General features: G+C 43.5%; 1 protein-coding gene across 1 annotated transcript in view; it reads right to left on the bottom strand.

The window, feature by feature from the left end:
- Positions 1 to 3,118: 3,118 nt before the first annotated feature.
- Positions 3,119 to 22,041, bottom strand: part of LOC117404269 (uncharacterized) — a 30,353-nt gene continuing 11,430 nt past the window's right edge. Inside the window, exons 2-4 of the mRNA XM_059017369.1 lie at positions 9,031 to 9,120; positions 7,745 to 7,865; positions 3,119 to 7,497 (exon numbers count right to left, since the gene is read on the bottom strand). Coding sequence (XP_058873352.1) covers positions 3,830 to 7,497; positions 7,745 to 7,844 — 3,768 coding nt within the window. The 5' untranslated portion in view covers positions 7,845 to 7,865; positions 9,031 to 9,120 and the 3' untranslated portion in view covers positions 3,119 to 3,829. The remainder of the gene's footprint in view (positions 7,498 to 7,744; positions 7,866 to 9,030; positions 9,121 to 22,041) is intronic.

The raw sequence follows: 22,041 nt of genomic DNA on the forward strand, positions 1-22,041 counted from the left end.
ATACTTTTCTGTTTTGTTGTTCCTGAATAAAACTATCCACCTCAGCCACGCTGACAGCTAGAAACCTTGAGCTGCAACACTGATCGATAATATGCCGCGGCAGTCACAGTCTTACGACACACTTGAATGGCAGTAAGATTGCACCACTCCATATATAATATCACACAGAATTCAATTTCCACAAGTGACCACTTAGACTGCAGTCACGCCACTAGCAACAGCATGTAACATTGATTTTAAGCTGGGTCCACAGCTGAGCGATCAGCTGCATGCAACCGAGTCGGTTATATGTGGACGTCGCTGCAACCAGTTGCTTGACGTAGAGCCGTGCTCTGCTTTCCAAAGCAACCAGCTGAGCTGCAGACACAGAGCGATCACGTGGCAATTCGTCAACCCTGATTGGTTCTTATAATGCTGACTGCGCGGCTTGCATATTAAGAAGCTCTCATTTTCGGCGGTAAAATTAAACGTTTTCTTCCAGCTTTTACGCGGCTTTTTTTTTTTTTTTTTTTTCCTTTAGGGAAAGTGACATTTAAAATAACAATTGAAAAAAATAATAACAGCCAACTCTTCCTCGTTAATTATTGGAGACATTACGACCTGTGTCATCTCGGTTGTCAAAAAAAAATAAATAAATAAATACGATTCTAAACTTGTAGACACGGGAGAAAAAATAATAATAATGTGTCAACTCGGTTGTCAAAACCAAAAAAAAAAAAACTACTTCACCTTGTAGATAGAAAAAAAAAGTAAAAAAAAAAAAAACTCACCTCAGTTATCATAACGAAATGAATCTTGTAGACGCGGGAACCTTGTTGTACAAGTAATATCGGGAGTATTTGGGTTGTGCAAGTGATCGCTCAGGTGTGGACCCGGCTTTAACATCAGAACAGATTCAACAGATCATCGGCTTTTACTGCATCTCATCCATTCTCTGCTCTTATTACGAGAGCTTCTGGAGAGAAGTGTTAAATATGTCCAAGTCATCAAATAATTTAAAAAATGAGAGCTCGGGGTGGAACGAAAGCCAGAAGACACTGCGACCCTCCAGGAACAGAGTTTGACACCCCAACAACTCCCCAAAACAAGCCGGAGATTAAAAAACAAAGAACAAAAAAAAAACCAGACAGACAAGACAAAGATAGAGAGATAGAGAAAGAGACAGTCAGAGATAGAGAGATAGTGTGCTGGAGCATTCCTCTGTCCCAGGAGTAACTCTGGGTGACACTCAGATTAAATGCTTGCTCTATGCTGATGATCTGGTTCTGTTATCTCCCACAGAGCACGGGCTGCAGCAGAGTTTGAACCTGCTGGAGCAGTATTGTGAAACATGGGCTTTAAACAGAAATATGAACAAAACAAAAATTATGATTTTTCCAAAAAAAAGCCAGGATACAGGGAAATAAATACCAGTTCACCCTCACTGGCAAAACATTAGAGCACACAACAAATTACACCTACCTGGGACTAATGATCAGTGCATCAGGGAGCTTTAACCCAGCTGTCTGTGCACTGAGACAAAAAGCCAGCAGAGCCATTCATGCAATAAAGAAACGGCTGTATAACCTAAAGCCATCAATCACCATCTGGCTCAAACTCTTTGACCAAGTTATACAACCAATCCTTTTGTATGGCAGTGAAGTTTGGGGTCCCACTCTAAATTGCGAATACAGTAATTGGGACAAAAGTCCAACAGAAATCTTACATTTAGAATTCTGAAAAAACATCTTGCAGTTGCACAGAAATGCTCCAAGCAATGCTTGTAGAGCTGAGCTAGGACGTCTTCCCTTACTGCTCACTGTACAAAAGAGAGCTTTGAGGTACTGGAGCCACCTGAACCAAAGCAACCCCGACTCCTACCAGTGCAAGGCCCTGAAGAGCCAGGAGAGCTACCCAAATAAAAAGACCATCAACTACATGATGGAGAAGCTCTGTGAGGAGAACCAGATCCGCATCACAGAGCCTCAGAACAGCTGCTCTAATCAGGCCCCAGTGAGATCTAAAATAACCACCACCCTGAAAAACAAATACCTGAAACACTGGGAGAGCCGAGTCAAATCACAGCATGAATCAGAGTGCTGCCAGAGCTTAAACAGACCAGACGCCCTGGCAGAATATCTGAGATAGAGACAGAGAAAGAGAGAGGACGGGAATGAAAGTCACCAGTCAAGAAAACAAGGACATGGACCGCCTGGAACATGTTCCGGTGTGCGGAGGCAGAGTGTGAAAGCATCAGCACTCTGGAGGTGAGTTTAATAAGTTATCAGACTCGCAATCCTCATGCTCTTAATGTCAAGAGATCCATGTGAAGTCAATGGCATTGAGCCAGGATCGCTGCGTTTTTTTTTTTAACTTGTTGTTTCAAACCTGTTGTTTTTGTTTTTTTTTATTTAATTTTTCACAACATTTTATTTGTGAAATATTAGTAGATTAATTATTACGTCCTCTTTGCGCGAAATAAATGTGTTTTCGACTTCTCATTTCTGTAATAGGAGTGTGTAATGACCCTTTCAGTAATAATACTGCACACTTACAGGTACCTTTAGGAATGGCGCTTTCTGTTGTGAGTATTGTAAAAAAAAAATAATAATGTGATATCTGTATAATGTGATATCTTGTAACAATTGTAAGTCGCCCTGGATAAGGGCGTCTGCTAAGAAATTAATAATAATAATAATAATAATAATAATAATAATAATAGTGTGTGTATATATATATATATATATATATATATATATATATATATATATATATATATATATATATATATATATATATGTATTAGTGATACTTGTAACAGCAGTACTTTGTGTGTCAGGTATTGTTACTAATATTTGTAATAACAGTGATGTTGTGTATAGTGTAATTACTGATTATTAGTAATACTTGTAAGAGCAGTACTTTGTGTTTTAGGTATTATAGTTACCTTTTAAGAACATTGCTTTGTGTTCTGTGTACAGCAAAGGTCAGTTGTTAACACTTCGCTTTAAGAACAGTGCTTTCTGTTGTTTTATTGAGTATTGAATATATATGTGTTGTGTGTTTTTCAGCTTGATGGAGTTGGTTTTAAGAGTGGCAAAGTGTTAGGTCTTAAACATAAATAACTTCAACTCGCACATGAGAAACTCACAAATGTATTTATTTAAAATTGATTAACAAAGACAGTTTAAATGACAGTGATACATTTGTTTAATAATAATAATAATAATAATAATAATAAAAAGAAATCAAATAAGCTACCTGTATTAAAAATGTTCAAATGAAAGCCATATTTCACCGGTGAGGAAGTACAAAGTCTCTTTCACCGTTGCAAAGCAGTAACACAGTTCTAACTATTAGCCTAATTAAAAGGTTTTACAACAAAAGCAAATGACTGATTACTGTCCTACAAAATGCTCTAATCAATGTGTTTGGGTGATGCAGTTCTTAATAAAGGATGGCATCAGAAATGATCTATATTCTAAACAGGCTGTTCTGGTGGCATTACTGATATCGTACCTGCTTTTACTCATCTTTACTCTGCACAGCAATTCATTATTTTGTTGTTTATAATAAATGTTCTCACAGGTTTGAATGAATACACAATATGATGAATAACAAGAAAGTCAAAGTAATGTATCCGAATCCCTTTAACAAAATCACAATCTCAATACACAGCACTTGCATTGTTTTAGTGACTGCTCTAAAAAGTTTATTTATTTATATAGCTAGGAGTTAAAGAAATTAATAGTTTAAATAATTCAGTTGAATTTCCACAGGATACAGTGGTGTTATTATTAGGTCATATACAAACCAGGTATTTTTAAAAGGAAAACAAGATTTACATAACCTAGTTTATCTTATTTTTTTTGCCCCCTGTAAACCAGCCTTTGAAGTTTGTAAAGATCCCTTTACCTGCTTCCCATTTACTTTGTTTCAACTCTTCCTGTTCCCTTGGAAGCAGACCCCCCTTGGCAACCTTCTGCAGTATCACTGCCCTCTCCCTTACTTGGTGTAATGACTGCATGCGTTCTTTAAACCCAGGATTGGCTTCTCGTTCCTCACACTGGATCAGCAGGTCAATGTAATCTGGAGTTGTGAGTGGGTTTGGACGTAGGGCAATCTCTTGAAGTCGAGAGAGACTCTTTGATAATTGTTCAATTAGACCCAGAACCTTGTCTTTAACAGCACTGAATTCCTGCTCAAGGGTTTTCACTATTTCCTCTGCACTCATCTTTTTCCCCATTGCTTCCTCATATTGCTTTTTCAGGTTCTCATATGTTCTCTTTTCTTTTTTGATTACAGGACCCCATTTGAATGTTTGTTGTAGTAAATGATTACTGTAGTTACATTCGCCAGGGCAGACTCTACAGGACCCCCGAATATGAATTGCCTTACACCAGTACTTGAATGTATCAGTTGTACAGGGATGATGACATGTGAAGTGACATGTGGGGCAGTTGGTTGCAAAGGTTCCACTTTCACTGATATCTATCTCTCCCTGCACTGTAATCGGCACTTCGTACTCAAAGTCTTTATTTGCCTCTATGCAGTGCTTGTGACGTTCCAGTGCAGCCTGTGTTTCTCTTATTTCATCCAGTTTACTCAGACCAACTTTGATAATTGTTTGCAATCCTTCCACAGTAACCTCCAGCTGTTTTCTCTCAGCAAGAACTTCCTTTGTCAGCAGCAAACTTCTTGTCTCCATTTTTTCTAGATTGTCAAATAATTTTTTCATATTGTCTGAACCCATTCTCCATGTAATTTTGTTACAAACATCTTGATCTGCATATTCACTGCCTCTTGCATTAGGCACAAACAGGACTGAATTATTGATTTTGAAATGCACAGGAACACCGTTGTCACTCTTAGGACAAGGCACACCATCGGCTTTGATAGCATCTAAAACAGGAGGTGGATTTCCATCAGCAAAAGTGACAAGTACTTGTATATTGTTTTTAATGTCTTTCCCAAAAATTGAGAGAATTGAATCAAATATATATTTCTGTGTTTGTGTGAGACGTGCTAAAGCAGCCTGGACTACAAAGCACACTGCATCAATACTGTCCATGCCATCGGGGGAAGAAAAAAAGTTTTTTATCTTTTCAGTGATCAATTTGTCTTGTTCAATGCCTTTGGCGTCTCCAAACCCGGGTGTGTCTATAATAGTGAGGGAGTGTGGGACCTTGAATCCTTTTTTATGATAGATCTGATAGGCAGTGACTTCAGATGTCTGACTGTGAGCTTGTGATCTGTTGGTTTCTTCATCTATCAGCTTGAATCTGAAGTCATCTTCCCATTCCACACCCAGGATGTAGTTGATCATCCCATTGATGAGGGTGGTTTTCCCTGATCCAGTCGCTCCGAGGACCATGATGGTTCTGTTTATCACACTGAGTGGCTTTCTTCCAAAGACAAGTTTGTGGAAATGTCCAGCTGTCTGTTTTTTTAATGTAAGCTTGTAAATACTAGGATCCCTTGTTCCTTTTATCTTGGTGCACAGTGTGCGGTCCTTTTCAATGTTAATCTTAAGTGCTGTTTCTATCACAGCCTCCTCACTAGCTGCGCTTGAGCCGAGATCTCCACAGTCACAGGAAACTCTGATTATGTAGGATGCTTTCTTATCCAGACCTTCCAAAGTGTATTCTTCTTTATCAGTTGTTGTTTCTGTCCATTTGCTGGCCTCATTGCTTCTGTATTCAATCTTGTACCCATGTATAGTGACCCCGTCTCCAATGACAGAAGGCTTCTCCCAGGTTATCGTTATGGAAGATGGTGTTGCCTTGTGTTTTGAAGGTTTGCCAGGTGCACTTGTTGGAAGAGTCTTCACACTGCTGGTGGTGTCACTGCTCACAGGATATCCCAGCATGCCCACTGCTGTGTATCTAAACTCATACTCAGTGTTTGCCTGTAAGCCTGATACAGTGGGTGTGTTTGTTTTAATTATCCAATCCTCCTGATCAGTGCATTTATATTCCACTCTGCATGTCACTTTATTATTAGCATCACTACTGGGAGGGATCAGCTTCAGAGTCACACTGTCGTGTGTCACACCACAAACCTCAGGGGTGTCAGGTTTCGATGGGAACTCAAAATATGTGCTGTCAGATCCATTTTCATACAGAAGAATGCAAGCTCCAGGAAACTTCTCATCTGATTTTGAAGTTACAAGGAACTTTGTTTCTTCATTCTCCTTGTTGACCGTTATTAATTCAAGGAATACTTTCAAACACATTTTCATCTTCTGCATAGATTCATTGGACACCCAGTTCTGTATGTGTTGCTGGGTATATTGATCAGGTGTTACACTGTGAGGGACGTTCACTTGATAGTTGTGAAGATCTTGTAGATAGGGTTCAGGTTCATGCAGTGAGGTGAATGTAAAGCAAACAACTTTCTCAACTTCAGGGTCGAACAGTAGTTCATCTAGCTCATTCCCTGATGACAGAACTTTGATTCGATTTTCCTTCAATTTCTTAAGATACCCTCTGACTGCGTTCATTTCTTTCTGTTTGCTGTCCAGCCACACATTAAGACACTTTGTGTTAAAAGGAGACTCTTCATTGTGTTGTAAAACCTCTGCCAGCACTCCTTCCTCTTGCCCACCGCCGCGGATGGCTGGCAGCACACTTGCTAACTGTCTCATGAAACTCAGCTTGTACTGCTGACTCGTTTGTTTCAGCTGTTGGATCTTCTCCTCGACCTCAGGAAATGTTTGGGGAACAATTTCTTCTATCATGTCATTGCATTGCATTTCAACTGCATGCAACTGCTCTAAAGCTGTCTGTGAACATGTAACCAACTGGTCACTAATGTTTCGTACAAGCTTGGCTGCCTTGGAGTCTAACTTGATTAATGGGTACAGCCAGACCTTGACAGGCACTGCATGCTCTCCATTGTCCCCAAGCAGCTTCGGAAGGGTTTTGTAGACTTGAACAGCATCTTGGAAAGTAGATGGATTGGATCCCAGTCGGAAATCACCGTGAAATGTGCAGCTAAACTTTTTAACATCATCCACCTCTGTGTCTGTCATGTCAAGTGAGCCTTCCCCTTCAACAGTAATTGCTTTTAGTTTGTTTATAGCTACCTTCATATTCCCCTCTATGTGTTGCTGTTTCTCATCTGTGGAGACCTCACGGTCAAATACAAAGTATGCATCAGCTCCGTACAGCACAGCTGTGACCACATGGGTTGCTGTACCGTCCTCAAACACGTTGGGATGAGATACTTTCCCTTTGCCCAAATGTTTCATAGTCAGCTGCTCGTATCGTGTTGTTGTGTGGTACGTTAGGGTGACTCTGGATTGCTTTTTAGATTTCTTTGTGTCGTTGAAGTATTTAGCAGCTCCTTCGATCTCAACCAAACCCCCCAGTAGACTTGCCTTCAGTGCAGCAGATGCCTTTAAAGCAGAAGCTTTGTCTTCAATGGAGTCTGAGGCCGTGACACTGAACTCTGTTTTAGGCTGGGACCGCTCTTCAGTGTCCTTTTTCAGTTCCTCTGGATCCCACAGTGTGATGCCTGTAATGCAATCAGGATGAATGTCATAGTGGATATATTTATCAGAATACAGTCAACTCGCATTAGGACAAACTCCAAAGGAACAGCAAAAGGATTCATCTGCAGGATGTCTTATTTAAAGTCAGTGCAAAATGTACATGCTGTCATTTTTAGTCACATTATTTATATCAGAAATATTTAGCAGAATCCTCTATTTTCAGGTGTGTTATTAGTTGATCCAAAGTGAAAATTAATGTTTAATATCTACCTGGAATAAGAGAATCCTTCCGGCAGTCATACAGCATTCCCAGCTGGAAGGGTCGACCGAGCGCTGCCATCTCCACTGTCTCATTTCCTACAGAAGACATGATGTTGCAAGTGCTGTGCCCCTGAAAAACATGTGAGAGCGTGAATATCAGCCAGGACGGTGAAGCATTAAGGGCACTTTTACACAACATTGCTTCAAGTCATTAAAGTTAATGTAATTAAGAAACTGGCACAAATGTTCAGTTTAAATGTTGATGAAAAACAAGTGTTAGGAAAATGACACACTAATGTTCACTCAGACACATTCAACCTTGGTTCAGGCTTCAAATATACACTAGAAAATAAAACCCAGCGCACCAAAAAGTTGTGCAAATCTATATCATTTATTCACAAATCAAACAAAAACACGCATTATTTCAAAGCATGCAGATCAACAGGTTTTTACATCTAATGATCATTTAATGCTAGATTATGAGACCCCAAGTACACAGTTCCATGAACACATACATAGGAGGCGCTGTGGTCCAGTGGTTAAAGAAAAGGGCTTGTAACCAGGAGGTCCCCGGTTCAAATCCCACCTCAGCCACTGACTCATTGTGTGACCCTGAGCAAGTCACTTCACCTCCTTGTGCTCCGTCTTTCGGGTGAGACGTAGTTGTAAGTGACTCTGCAGCTGATGCATAGTTCACACACCCTAGTCTCTGTAAGTCGCCTTGGATAAATGCGTCTGTTAAATAAACACATAATAATCTAGTCTGGTACACAGTGTAGCAGTCCTATATGAGACACAGCATGAGCACACCTATCCCATGAACAAGCGGCTCAGCACTGCGCCTCAGTCCTAACCCCATCTCTTATGTATTGTTTGTAATCCCTGCTTGTTATTGCAGAGTCTAGGCTGTGTTTAGCCCCGATACCAGAGCTTGGTCCTGTTTCAAACTAACACAGGGCTTCCAGCCCACAGTCGCACCCAAGCTTCCTGCAAAACAATATGCTCTTGCGCTTGTTTTATTTCACTCTGACCTTCATTTTAGCTACTGCAAGCTTTGCAAAGTTTATACAATTTATCAGTCAAAATAGAACTACTTCTGTCTTGCTGAAGCTCATCTGCAAAGTTTGTACAATGTATTTATGATCCCTCAAAAATATGCAATTAAAGCATCATTTTGAATCATTTGACTAATTATCTCACCTGCCCCACACAATAGCAATACTTTTTTTCAGCAACTGATTTCCCTTATCATATATAACTATGAAGTGTAACTTAAAATCTTGAATTGTGCTTACCAGCAGAGAAGCTTTCACACAGGGAATGTTTGAAGAAATGCTTTGAAGTCTGCCTCTGACCTGCTCTTCTTCAGAACAACTGAGAAATGCCTTTTAACACAAAACAAAATCGTTTATGTTCCTGTACATAACTTGTCGAGTAGCATTGCTTGTATAAAACAGTAACATTTCTATATGTGTGCAAGTTGAAGAGACAATGCCAGCCAATGGGTGGGGAGAGTAATGATGTTCTCTTTGTTAATGTATAAGCATGTGTTCAAGTATTAAAAAACGACATTAGAATATTCATTGTACGAAAACGGCTCTTTAACGTGAAACAGCTGATTGAACTAACTGATTCAGACTTGTTTTCCCATTTTTCATATTGCTTTTTGTAACGAAGTATTCGAAATGGAATAATCTAATATAAAAATAAATAAAGACGGCAGGGACGGAAAATGAAATCAATCTAAGTCGGTGATAAAGAAGGTAGTCTTTATTCAAGCAGATATCTGGAGAGACGATACTTCACAAAAAATGTGTTAATGCTTCTTTAACAGGGACACACTTAAACAATGATAGATATACTAACGTATCGGAAGAGGCACAGACCTATTCAACCAAGCGTGCCAGCCCCCTTTAGTGATCCTATGGCAAGCTCTGTAAGATGCTGACATGTCCTCTCCCTGCGGTTTGCAGCTCTTACAAAAGACGGAACTGCGATACAGTGCGAAACTGTAAACAGAATTCCCCCCCACCCTTCACCATATTCTGTTACAAAAGAACCCCCCACTGCAGCATGAAAACACTCCACAACATTTAATATCTTAAAAAATATTTAGCTCCTTCAAGACCTTTAAAAAAAAAAGGTCAGACACGGCCAACTCTCTGTGTCCCGCTGTTATGAGAATGCAGTCATTTCGGGCCTGTGCTTATTGTCTGTTTAGCAGCATTATTTATTAATTAATTTAGCAGCTGTTACAAAGTACTGTATTACAATACAGCCGTGGGGCTACATTAAGTTAATATAATAATCATCCTTGTATCACTCAGGTACAGTGCATTATAATAATACTAAAAATAATAAGGGAGAGGGGAAAAAATCCAGGTACGGTTCTTAATATTTATATCCGGCTTTATAAATTAACTTTATAAACTTAACAGGATTATATTATCACAGCACATTTGTCCAGGACGCTCACGTATGTTTAGAGCTCCCCTTTCACGGGTACCCAATTTGTTTCACTTGGGGGGGGTCATCCATAGACATAAATGTATTTATGCAGAAAACGTCATTATTATTTATTTCTTAGCAGACGCTCTTATCCAGGGCGACTTACAATTGCTACAAGATATCACATTATTTTTACATCCAATTCCCCATTTATACAGTTGGGTTTTTACTGGAGCAATCTAGGCAAAGTACCTTGCTCAAGGGTACAGCAGCAGTGTCCCCCACTTGGGATTGAACCCACGACCAAGAGTCCAGAGCCCCTAACCGCTACTCCACACTGCTGTCAGAACAACGAGACACATTCGATACGAGTAGAGCACGGGTGGTCCGTGAACATTCCGGCCAATCGTTTTTGCATTCTAAATCGGAAATCAGAAAACCAGAAAACGACTTGTTTTTTCTATTTCGGTTTTTCATAAAAACTAAAATCAACCGGTTTTTCATTTTCCAATTTCTGAGTTTAGGCTTGTTTCCCATTTTCCCATTTTCATACTGGTTTTTCCAACAAAATATTCGAAATTGAACAATCTGTAATACAAAAATAAATAATAGACTGTGAAATTAATCTCCAAGAGTAGGTGATAAAGAGTGTGTGGAGTGAGGGAGTGTAGGGCAGCAGTGTGGAGTAGTGGTTAGGGCTCTGGACTCTTGACCGGAGGGTCGTGGGTTCAATCCCAGGTGGGGGACACTGCTGCTGTATCTTTGAGCAAGGTACTTTACCTAGATTGCTCCAGTAAAAAATAATGTAATTGTATGTAAAAATAATGTGATATCTTGTAAGTCGCCCTGGATAAGGACGTCTGCTTATAAATAATAATAGTCTTTATTCAGACAGAGACAGCACTTCACAAAAAATGTGTTAATGCTTCTTTAACAGGGACACACTTAAACAATGATAGATATACTAACGTATCGGAAGAGGCACAGACCTATTCAACCAAGCGTGCCAGCCCCCTTTAGTGATCCTATGGCAAGCTCTGTAAGATGCTGACATGTCCTCTCCCTGCGGTTTGCAGCTCTTACAAAAGAAGGAACTGCGATACAGTGCGAAACTGTAAACAGAATTCACCCCCACCCTTCTCCATATTCTGTTACAAAAGAACCCCCCACTGCAGCATGAAAACACTCCACAACATTTAATATCTTAAAAAATATTTAGCTCCTTCAAGACCTTTAAAAAAAAAAGGTCAGACACGGCCAACTCTCTGTGTCCCGCTGTTATGAGAATGCAATCATTTCGGGCCTGTGCTTATTGTCTGTTTAGCAGCATTATTTATTAATTAATTTAGCAGCTGTTACAAAGTACTGTATTACAATACAGCCGTGGGGCTACATTAAGTTAATATAATAATCATCCTTGCATCACTCAGGTACAGTGCATTATAATAATACTAAAAATAATAAGGGAGAGGGGAAAAAATCCAGGTACGGTTCTTAATATTTATATCCGGCTTTATAAATTAACTTTATAAACTTAACTGGATTATATTATCACAGCACATTTGTCCAGGAAGCTCACGTATGTTTAGAGCTCCCCTTTCACGGGTACCCAATTTGTTTCACTTGGGGGGGGGTCATCCATAGACATAAATGTATTTATGCAGAAAACGTCATTATTATTTATTTCTTAGCAGACGCTCTTATCCAGGGCGACTTACAATTGTTACAAGATATCACATTATTTTTACATACAATTACCCATTTATACAGTTGGGTTTTTACTGGAGCAATCTAGGCAAAGTACCTTGCTCAAGGGTACAGCAGCAGTGTCCCCCCACCTGGGATTGAACCCACGACACTCCGGTCAAGAGTCCAGAGCCCCTAACCACTACTCCACACCGCTGTCAGAACAACGAGACACATTCGATACGAGTAGAGCACGGGTGGTCCGTGAACATTCCGGCCAATCGTTTTTGCATTCTAAATCGGAAATCAGAAAACCAGAAAACGACTTGTTTTTTCTATTTCGGGTTTTCATAAAAACTAAAATCAACCGGTTTTTCATTTTCCAATTTCTGAGTTTAGGCTTGTTTCCCATTTTCATACTGGTTTTTGCAACAAAATATTCGAAATTGAACAATCTGTAATACAAAAATAAATAATAGACTGTGAAATTAATCTCCAAGAGTAGGTGATAAAGAGTGTGTGGAGTGAGGGAGTGTAGGGCAGCAGTGTGGAGTAGTGGTTAGGGCTCTGGACTCTTGACCGGAGGGTCGTGGGTTCAATCCCAGGTGGGGGACACTGCTGCTGTATCTTTGAGCAAGGTACTTTACCTAGATTGCTCCAGTAAAAAATAATGTAATTGTATGTAAAAATAATGTGATATCTTGTAAGTCGCCCTGGATAAGGACGTCTGCTTATAAATAATAATAGTCTTTATTCAGACAGAGACAGCACTTCACAAAAAATGTGTTAATGCTTCTTTAACAGGGACACACTTAAACAATGATAGATATACTAACGTATCGGAAGAGGCACAGACCTATTCAACCAAGCGTGCCAGCCCCCTTTAGTGATCCTATGGCAAGCTCTGTAAGATGCTGACATGTCCTCTCCCTGCGGTTTGCAGCTCTTACAAAAGAAGGAACTGCGATACAGTGCGAAACTGTAAACAGAATTCACCCCCACCCTTCTCCATATTCTGTTACAAAAGAACCCCCCACTGCAGCATGAAAACACTCCACAACATTTAATATCTTAAAAAATATTTAGCTCCTTCAAGACCTTTAAAAAAAAAAGGTCAGACACGGCCAACTCTCTGTGTCCCGCTGTTATGAGAATGCAGTCATTTCGGGCCTGTGCTTATTGTCTGTTTAGCAGCATTATTTATTAATTAATTTAGCAGCTGTTACAAAGTACTGTATTACAATACAGCCGTGGGGCTACATTAAGTTAATATAATAATCATCCTTGCATCACTCAGGTACAGTGCATTATAATAATACTAAAAATAATAAGGGAGAGGGGAAAAAATCCAGGTACGGTTCTTAATATTTATATCCGGCTTTATAAATTAACTTTATAAACTTAACTGGATTATATTATCACAGCACATTTGTCCAGGAAGCTCACGTATGTTTAGAGCTCCCCTTTCACGGGTACCCAATTTGTTTCACTTGGGGGGGGGGTATCCATAGATATAGATATCAATGTATTGATGCAGAAAACGTCATTATTATTCATTTCTCAGCAGACGCTCTTATCCAGGGCGACTTACAATTGTTACATTATTTTACATACAACTACCCATTTATACAGTTGGGTTTTTACTGGAGCAATCTAGGTAAAGTACCTTGCTCAAGGGTACAGCAGCAGTGTCCCCCACCTGGGATTGAACCCACGACCCTCCGGTCAAGAGTCCAGAGCCCTAACCAGTACGCCACACTGCTGTCAGAACAACGAGACACATTCGATACGAGTAGAGCACGCATCAGTACTTTTTTTTTCTTTTTTTAAATAGTTTATTATTTAGTTTTGTATTACAAATTATTCCATTTCGAATACTTTGTTACAAAAAGCAATATGACAAATTAGAAACAAGCCTAAATCAGTTTCTGTACTTTAAACTCAGAAATTGGAAAATGAAAAACCGGTCATTGTTGTTTTTATGAAAAACCGAAATAGAAAAAACGATTTGCAAAAACGATAGGGCGGAATCATCACGGACAGTACACGGACCTTTATACAACTTTTAATACCGCAGAGCTATACGGCAAAGATCCACATTTTAAATCATCAAATCTAATGTAATTATATTTCTCAAATAACTGCAACAAACATAACATATACAAGTGCATTACACTGACTTTATTATACTCAATATTCAGTGAGTTTTGAATGAAATCTAAAGAGGAATTAACCTTTGAGAATGATGCTCTGCAGGAAGTCATGTTTGTTTACTGCGAGATGGGTTTATTATATGGAGTTGCAGTCATACTGGAATTGCATCTTCTGTTATGTGAATTTATGAAGGATTAGCTGAAGTGAAGTATTTCAATATTTCATGCATGACAAATCGGTTTCCTAAGTTACCGATCCTGGGTGTCGCACAAGGCGCTCGAACCCCTTTCCCCTTTTTATTTATTTATTTTTTTTTGGTTTTGTGGGTTTCTCTGATTGGAGATACACGGCTACTGTAGTGATCCAGCGATGGGGTTACTCAATAAAGCACCCCGGGGGTCAAACTTTTAACTCCAAACCCAGCCCTGGACCTTCCCCTGGATGAAAGAGGAGGCCGTGCAGAGTTTGGCTGAGCTGGGTCCTGCAGGGTCTGAATGCACAGAGGAACAGACACACACACACACACACACACACTGACACACACATACACACTGACACACACGCACACACACACACACACTGACACACACACACACATACACACACACACACACTGACACACACACACATACACACACACACACACTGACACACACTGACACACACACACAGACAGACACACACACACACTGACACACACACTCACACACACACAAACACACTCACACACACTCACACAAACACACACAAACACACTGACACACACACTGACACACAGACACATACACACACACACTGACACACACACACACACACACTGACACACAGACACACACACACTGACACACAGACACACACACACACACTGACACACAGACACATACACACACAGTCACACACGCACACTCGCACACACACACACTGACACACACACACACGCACACGCACGCACACACACACACACTGACCCCCACACACACACACTGACACACACACACACGCACATGCACGCACACACACACACACTGACCCACACACACACACACTGACACACACACACACACACAGGCTGATTTTGTTTTTGACGTTTGGTTCAGTGCACTTGGAAGTTTAAATTGATGTCCTCTCTCTGAACATTAAAAACACTAGCACAGAAACCGTTTCAATTGCGTTCTGACACTTTAATATGTAACAGGATATGAATCTCCATGCTATCTTTTGTGAGCAGCCGCTGCAGAAGTACCACTGGATTTGCCTTTTCTGCTGCAGAATTTCTCATTTTTTGTGTTGCAGATTTTTTTATATTCTGCCGGAGGAGGCTGGGTCCTAGAGAGAGGGGGAGCAGGGGGAGGGAGAGGCACTGGGGCAGGGGCAGGAGGCTGGGTCCTAGAGAGAGGGGGAGCAGGGGGAGGGAGAGGCACTGGGGCAGGGGCAGGAGGCTGGGTCCTAGAGAGAGGGGGAGCAGGGGGAGGGAGAGGCACTGGGGCAGGGGCAGGAGGCTGGGTCCTAGAGAGAGGGGGAGCAGGGGGAGGGAGAGGCACTGGGGCAGGGACAGGATTCTGGGTCCTAGAGAGAGGGGAGGCACTGGGGCAGGGGCAGGAGGCTGGGTCCTAGAGAGAGGGGGGGCACTGGGGCAGGAGGCTGGGTCCTAGAGAGAGGGGAGGCACTGGGGCAGAAGGCTGGGTCCTAGAGAAAGGGGGGGCACTGGGGCAGGAGGCTGGGTCCTAGAGAGAGGGGGGGCACTGGGGCAGGAGGCTGGGTCCTAGAGAGAGGGGGGACACTGGGGCAGGAGGCTGGGTCCTAGAGAGAGGGGGGGGCACTGGGGCAGGAGGCTGGGTCCTAGAGAGAGGGGGGGCACTAGGGCAGGAGGCTGGGTCCTAGAGAGAGGGGGGGCACTAGGGCAGGAGGCTGGGTCCTAGAGAGAGTGGAGCAGGGGGGAGCAGAAGCAGGAGGCTGGGAATCTGTCTCCAGCATTTTTAACTCTAGTTCAATGTGCCTTGCTGTTTATATTCTCTCTGTGTTTCACTGTCCGTTCAGCAGGATTAGAGCAGCTGTATTGCACGGCACTCGCTTCAGCAATCTTGCTGAGCTGCACTGCAGTCCATGACTAGGAATGGGACACTCCCATTGTGTAGCACTTTCAGCAAAACACATTTTACTGCAGCCAGGAGACGCCTGGTTGGTGCTTTCTTTTCTAATACTTCCTTATAAAGCAGCGTCCGCCCCAGTTAAAGAAAGATTTCAGCTCTCAGTGAAGTCTGGCAGGCTTCAAACCGCTGCATGACTGATTACTGTCTTGCTGCCAGCCTCTTTAGCAGATTAGCTGCATTCTGAATTGCACAATGGTGACTGGTGGCCTTTTTTGTTGTTGTTGTCCAAAGTATTTTTGTGTGCAGTATTTGAATGTTTTTCATTATCGAGTACAGCACAGCTGTATAAAATGACATGAGAGCTGTGGTGCCAGTAATGGATTTGAAGGCTTTAGTGCAAGGGCTCTGGGTGTCACTGCTGGGTTCATGTTAATGCAATCTGAATGCAAGACGATCCTGTTACCTCTGGAGGCCTGGTCTCCACTCCCCAAGAGAAAGGGGGCTCCCTCCAGTCCAGGGCAGGCTTGAGGCATGGAGACTGAACTGCTCCCTCCCTCCCTCCCTCACCCCCCTAAGAGAAAGGGGGCTCCCTCCAGTCCAGGGCAGGCTTGAGGCATGGAGACTGAACTGCTCCCTCCCTCCCTCCCTCACCCCCCTAAGAGAAAGGGTGCTCCCTCCAGTCCAGGGCAGGCTTGAGGCATGGAGACTGAACTGCTCCCTCCCTCCCTCAGCCCCCTAAGAGAAAGGGAGCTCCCTCCAGTCCAGGGCAGGCTTAAGGCATGGAAACTAAACTGCTCCCTCCCTCCCTCACCCCCCTAAGAGAAAGGGGGCTCCCTCCAGTCCAGGGCAGGCTTGAGGCACGGAGACTGAACTGCTCCCTCCCTCCCTCAGCCCCCTAAGAGAAAGGGAGCTCCCTCCAGTCCAGGGCAAGCTTGAGGCACGGAGACTGAACTGCTCCCTCCCTCCCTCCCTCCCTAAGAGAAAGGGTGCTCCCTCCAGTCCAGGGCAGGCTTGAGGCACGGAGACTGAACTGCTCCCTCCCTCCCTCACCCCCCTAAGAGAAAGGGTGCTCCCTCCAGTCCAGGGCAGGCTTGAGGCACGGAGACTGAACTGCTCCCTCCCTCCCTCACCCCCCTAAGAGAAAGGGGGCTCCCTCCAGTCCAGGGCAAGCTTGAGGCACGGAGACTGAACTGCTCCCTCCCTCCCTCCCTCAGCCCCCTAAGAGAAAGGGAGCTCCCTCCAGTCCAGGGCAGGCTTAAGGCATGGAAACTAAACTGCTCCCTCCCTCCCTCACCCCCCTAAGAGAAAGGGTGCTCCCTCCAGTCCAGGGCAGGCTTGAGGCACGGAGACTGAACTGCTCCCTCCCTCCCTCACCCCCCTAAGAGAAAGGGGGCTCCCTCCAGTCCAGGGCAGGCTTGAGGCATGGAGACTGAACTGCTCCCTCCCTCCCTCACCCCCCTAAGAGAAAGGGGGCTCCCTCCAGTCCAGGGCAGGCTTGAGGCACGGAGACTGAACTGCTCCCTCCCTCAGCCCCCTAAGAGAAAGGGGGCTCCCTCCAGTCCAGGGCAGGCTTAAGGCATGGAAACTGAACTGCTCCCTCCCTTCCTCCCTCACCTCCCTAAGAGAAAGGGGGCTCCCTCCAGTCCAGGGCAGGCTTGAGGCACGGAGACTGAACTGCTCCCTCCCTCCCTCACCCCCCTAAGAGAAAGGGTGCCCCCTCCAGTCCAGGGCAGGCTTGAGGCACGGAGACTGAACTGCTCCCTCCCTCCCTCACCCCCCTAAGAGAAAGGGGGCTCCCTCCAGTCCAGGGCAAGCTTGAGGAACGGAGACTGAACTGCTCCCTCCCTCCCTACCTCACCCCTCTAAGAGAAAGGGTGCTCCCTCCAGTCCAGGGCAGGCTTGAGGCATGGAGACTGAACTGCTCCCTCCCTCCCTCACCCCCCTAAGAGAAAGGGGGCTCCCTCCAGTCCAGGGCAGGCTTGAGGCACGGAGACTGAACTGCTCCCTCCCTCCCTCACCCCCCTAAGAGAAAGGGGGCTCCCTCCAGTCCAGGGCAAGCTTGAGGCACGGAGACTGAACTGCTCCCTCCCTCACCCCCCTAAGAGAAAGGGGGCTCCCTCCAGTCCAGGGCAGGCTTAAGGCATGGAAACTGAACTGCTCCCTCCCTCCCTCACCCCCCTAAGAGAAAGGGGGCTCCCTCCAGTCCAGGGCAGACTTGAGGCATGGAGACTGAACTGCTCCCTCCCTCCCTCACCCCCCTAAAAGAATGGGGGCTCCCTCCAGTCCAGGGCAGGCTTGAGGCACGGAGACTGAACTGCTCCCTCCCTCCCTCCCTCACCCCCCTAAGAATAAGGGGGCTCCCTCCAGTCCAGGGCAGGCTTGAGGCATGGAGACTGAACTGCTCCCTCCCTCACCCCCCTAAGAGAAAGGGTGCTCCCTCCAGTCCAGGGCAGACTTGAGGCATGGAGACTGAACTGTTCCCTCCCTCCCTCCCTCACCCCCCTAAGAGAAAGGGGGCTCCCTCCAGTCCAGGGCAGGCTTGAGGCATGGAGACTGAACTGCTCCCTCCCTCCCTCAGCCCCCTAAGAGAAAGGGGGCTCCCTCCAGTCCAGGGCAGACTTGAGGCATGGAGACTGAACTGCTCCCTCCCTCCCTCACCCCCCTAAGAGAAAGGGGGCTCCCTCCAGTCCAGGGCAGGCTTGAGGCACGGAGACTGAACTGCTCCCTCCCTCCCTCACCCCCCTAAGAGAAAGGGGGCTCCCTCCAGTCCAGGGCAGGCTTGAGGCACGGAGACTGAACTGCTCCCTCCCTCCCTCACCCCCCTAAGAGAAAGGGTGCTCCCTCCAGTCCAGGGCAGGCTTGAGGCACGGAGACTGAACTGCTCCCTCCCTCCCTCACCCCCCTAAGAGAAAGGGGGCTCCCTCCAGTCCAGGGCAGGCTTGAGGCACGGAGACTGAACTGCTCCCTCCCTCCCTCACCCCCCTAAGAGAAAGGGTGCTCCCTCCAGTCCAGGGCAGGCTTGAGGCATGGAGACTGAAAAGCACTTGTTTTTCTGTTTTTTAAAATAAAAGCATGCGATAGAAATATTCAAGACAAATTGAAAGGAGAGAATTCCGATGATGGGATTCTCTCTCTCTCTCTCTCTCTCTCAAGCACTGTGCGATCTCTCTGGGAAATGATGAAGAGGAGGAGGAGGAAGACAAGCTTTTGTTTCCATTCTCAATACAGTGTTGCAAAGTTGTCTTATATGTGAGTCTGCCGTCCCAAGCTTCACTCTTTCGATTTGGGAGGACTGTGAAGTAATAGATTTTTCCAATTTTTTTTGTGTGTGTATAATTTGTTTTTATAGTTTTTTTTTTTTGCTTTTGTTTTTTTCTCATAGGACAAAAAAAATTGAAGCAAGGTTTTGTTAAATCTTGTGTGCTTAATTTTTTTTTTTTTTTTTCACAAAAGGAATATGCATTTTTTTTTTTTTCGGGAGACCTCGTTGGATATCGTCTTGGCAGAAGGGAACTGTTTAAAAAAACACACAGAATGGGAGAAGGGAAGACTATCTGTTTTTGTTTCATTTTATTCTTTTCTGTGCGCCAAAGTGTTGACTTTCGGGGGGGGGGGGGGGATTGTTCAGTCTTTTTCCATCAACTTACCTTCCCTGATGTTTCCCCTCCTCTCCCTCTCTCTCGCTCTCTCTCCCTCTCGCTCTCTCTCTCTCTCGTTTTAAAAGCTACTTATTTGAAATATATATTGGAGCCTTTTTCTAAGCAGTTTAGAAAAGAAAAAAATACTTTTTTTTTTTCGGAGGTTGGACGATAACATTTTTTGTTCTGTAAGTTGCAGAAAGTTGTCTGTGAGGAGAGGAGGGGGAATGAGTGAGTGAGAAAGGAGGGGAGTGCTGTATGTTTTTTTCGGGGGGGGGGGCTCTGTTTTTGGAATGAGATGCAAGGATTGGCCTAGCCAAGTTTTTGAGCTCAATTGTAAATTTAGTTCTTTCAGATAGTAGCCAGAAGATTACAAAAAGAAACAAAAAAAGAATAAAATCTTGGCCTTTTTTTTATATAATTACCTGTAACAAAAAAAAAAAAAAAATCTGTTTTTACATGTTGGTCATTTCTTGATTGCCTCTTTTTGTGTCTTGACATAAAAAACAAAACAGAAATACCCGCTGCCTCTGCTCTGACTTTTCATTGTGTGGGTGTGGGGTGTGTGCTTTTGGAGTTTTATCCACGATTCTCAACAAACATTTATTTAGAGGTCTGGTTTAATCTCCTATCTAAAATAAATAAATACATTTACCCAGTACCTAAACCTTATTTATTTTATTTTTTAATGATATAAACTGGACATGGTGGCTCCAGCGGTGAGAGAAAGGGATCTTGATGCCAGGAGGTTCAAATCCCAGCTCAGCCTCTAGCAGGTCGTTTCTAACGGGTTCAAATGTAAAGCACACAGCTCTGGACAGAAGCCTCGCTTCACAGGCTTAATTACACACACCTATACTGAATTCAGAAAATGTTTTGTTTTTAACAAACAGCTGAGTGTTGTTGGGGGAGGGGGGGGGGGTTTAACATTTATGTTTTGCTTTGTATACTTTTCTGTTTTGTTGTTCCTGAATAAAACTATCCACCTCAGCCACGCTGACAGCTAGAAACCTTGAGCTGCAACACTGATCTATAATATGCCGCGGCAGTCACAGTCTTACCACACACTTGAATGGCAGTAAGATTGCACCACTCCATATATAATATCACACAGAATTCAATTTCCACAAGTGACCACTTAGACTGCAGTCACGCCACTAGCAACAGCATGTAACATTGATTTTAAGCTGGGTCCACAGCTGAGCGATCAGCTGCATGCAACCGAGTCGGTTATATGTGGACGTCCCTGCAACCAGTAGCTTGACGTAGAGCCGTGCTCTGCTTTCCAAAGCAACCGGCTGAGCTGCAGACACAGAGCGATCACGTGGCAATTCGTCAACCCTGATTGGTTCTTATAATGCTGACTGCGCGGCTTGCATATTAAGAAGCTCTCATTTTCGGCGGTAAAATTAAACGTTTTCTTCCAGCTTTTACGCGGCTTTTTTTTTTTTTTTTTCTTTAGGGAAAGTGACATTTAAAATAACAATTGAAAAAAATAATAACAGCCAACTCTTCCTCGTTAATTATTCGAGACATTACGACCTGTGTCATCTCGGTTGTCAAAAAAAATAAAAAAAATAAATACGATTCTAAACTTGTAGACACGGGAGAAAAAAAAATAATAATGTGTCAACTCGGTTGTCAAAACCAAAAAAAAAAAAAAAACTACTTCACCTTGTAGATAGAATAAAAAAGTAAAAAGAAAAAAAAAACTCACCTCAGTTATCATAACGAAATGAATCTTGTAGACGCGGGAACCTTGTTGTACAAGTAATATCGGGAGTATTTGGGTTGTGCAAGTGATCGCTCAGGTGTGGACCCGGCTTTAACATCAGAACAGATTCAACAGATCATCGGCTTTTACTGCATCTCATCCATTCTCTGCTCTTATTACGAGAGCTTCTGGAGAGAAGTGTTAAATATGTCCAAGTCATCAAATAATTTAAAAAATGAGAGCTCGGGGTGGAACGAAAGCCAGAAGACACTGCGACCCTCCAGGAACAGAGTTTGACACCCCAACAACTCCCCAAAACAAGCGGAGATTTAAAAAAAAAAAAAAAAAAAAAAAAAAAAAAAAAAAACAGACAAGACAAAGATAGAGAGATAGAGAAAGAGACAGACAGAGATAGAGACAGAGAGAGATATGGAGATAGAGACGGAGGTATAGAGATAGAGAGAGAGACAGAGAGATAGAGAGATAGTGTGCTGGAGCATTCCTCTGTCCCAGGAGTAACTCTGGGTGACACTCAGATTAAATGCTTGCTCTATGCTGATGATCTGGTTCTGTTAT

This window comes from Acipenser ruthenus, chromosome 56 (genome assembly GCF_902713425.1).
Source record: "Acipenser ruthenus chromosome 56, fAciRut3.2 maternal haplotype, whole genome shotgun sequence".
Lineage (NCBI taxonomy): Eukaryota > Metazoa > Chordata > Actinopteri > Acipenseriformes > Acipenseridae > Acipenser > Acipenser ruthenus.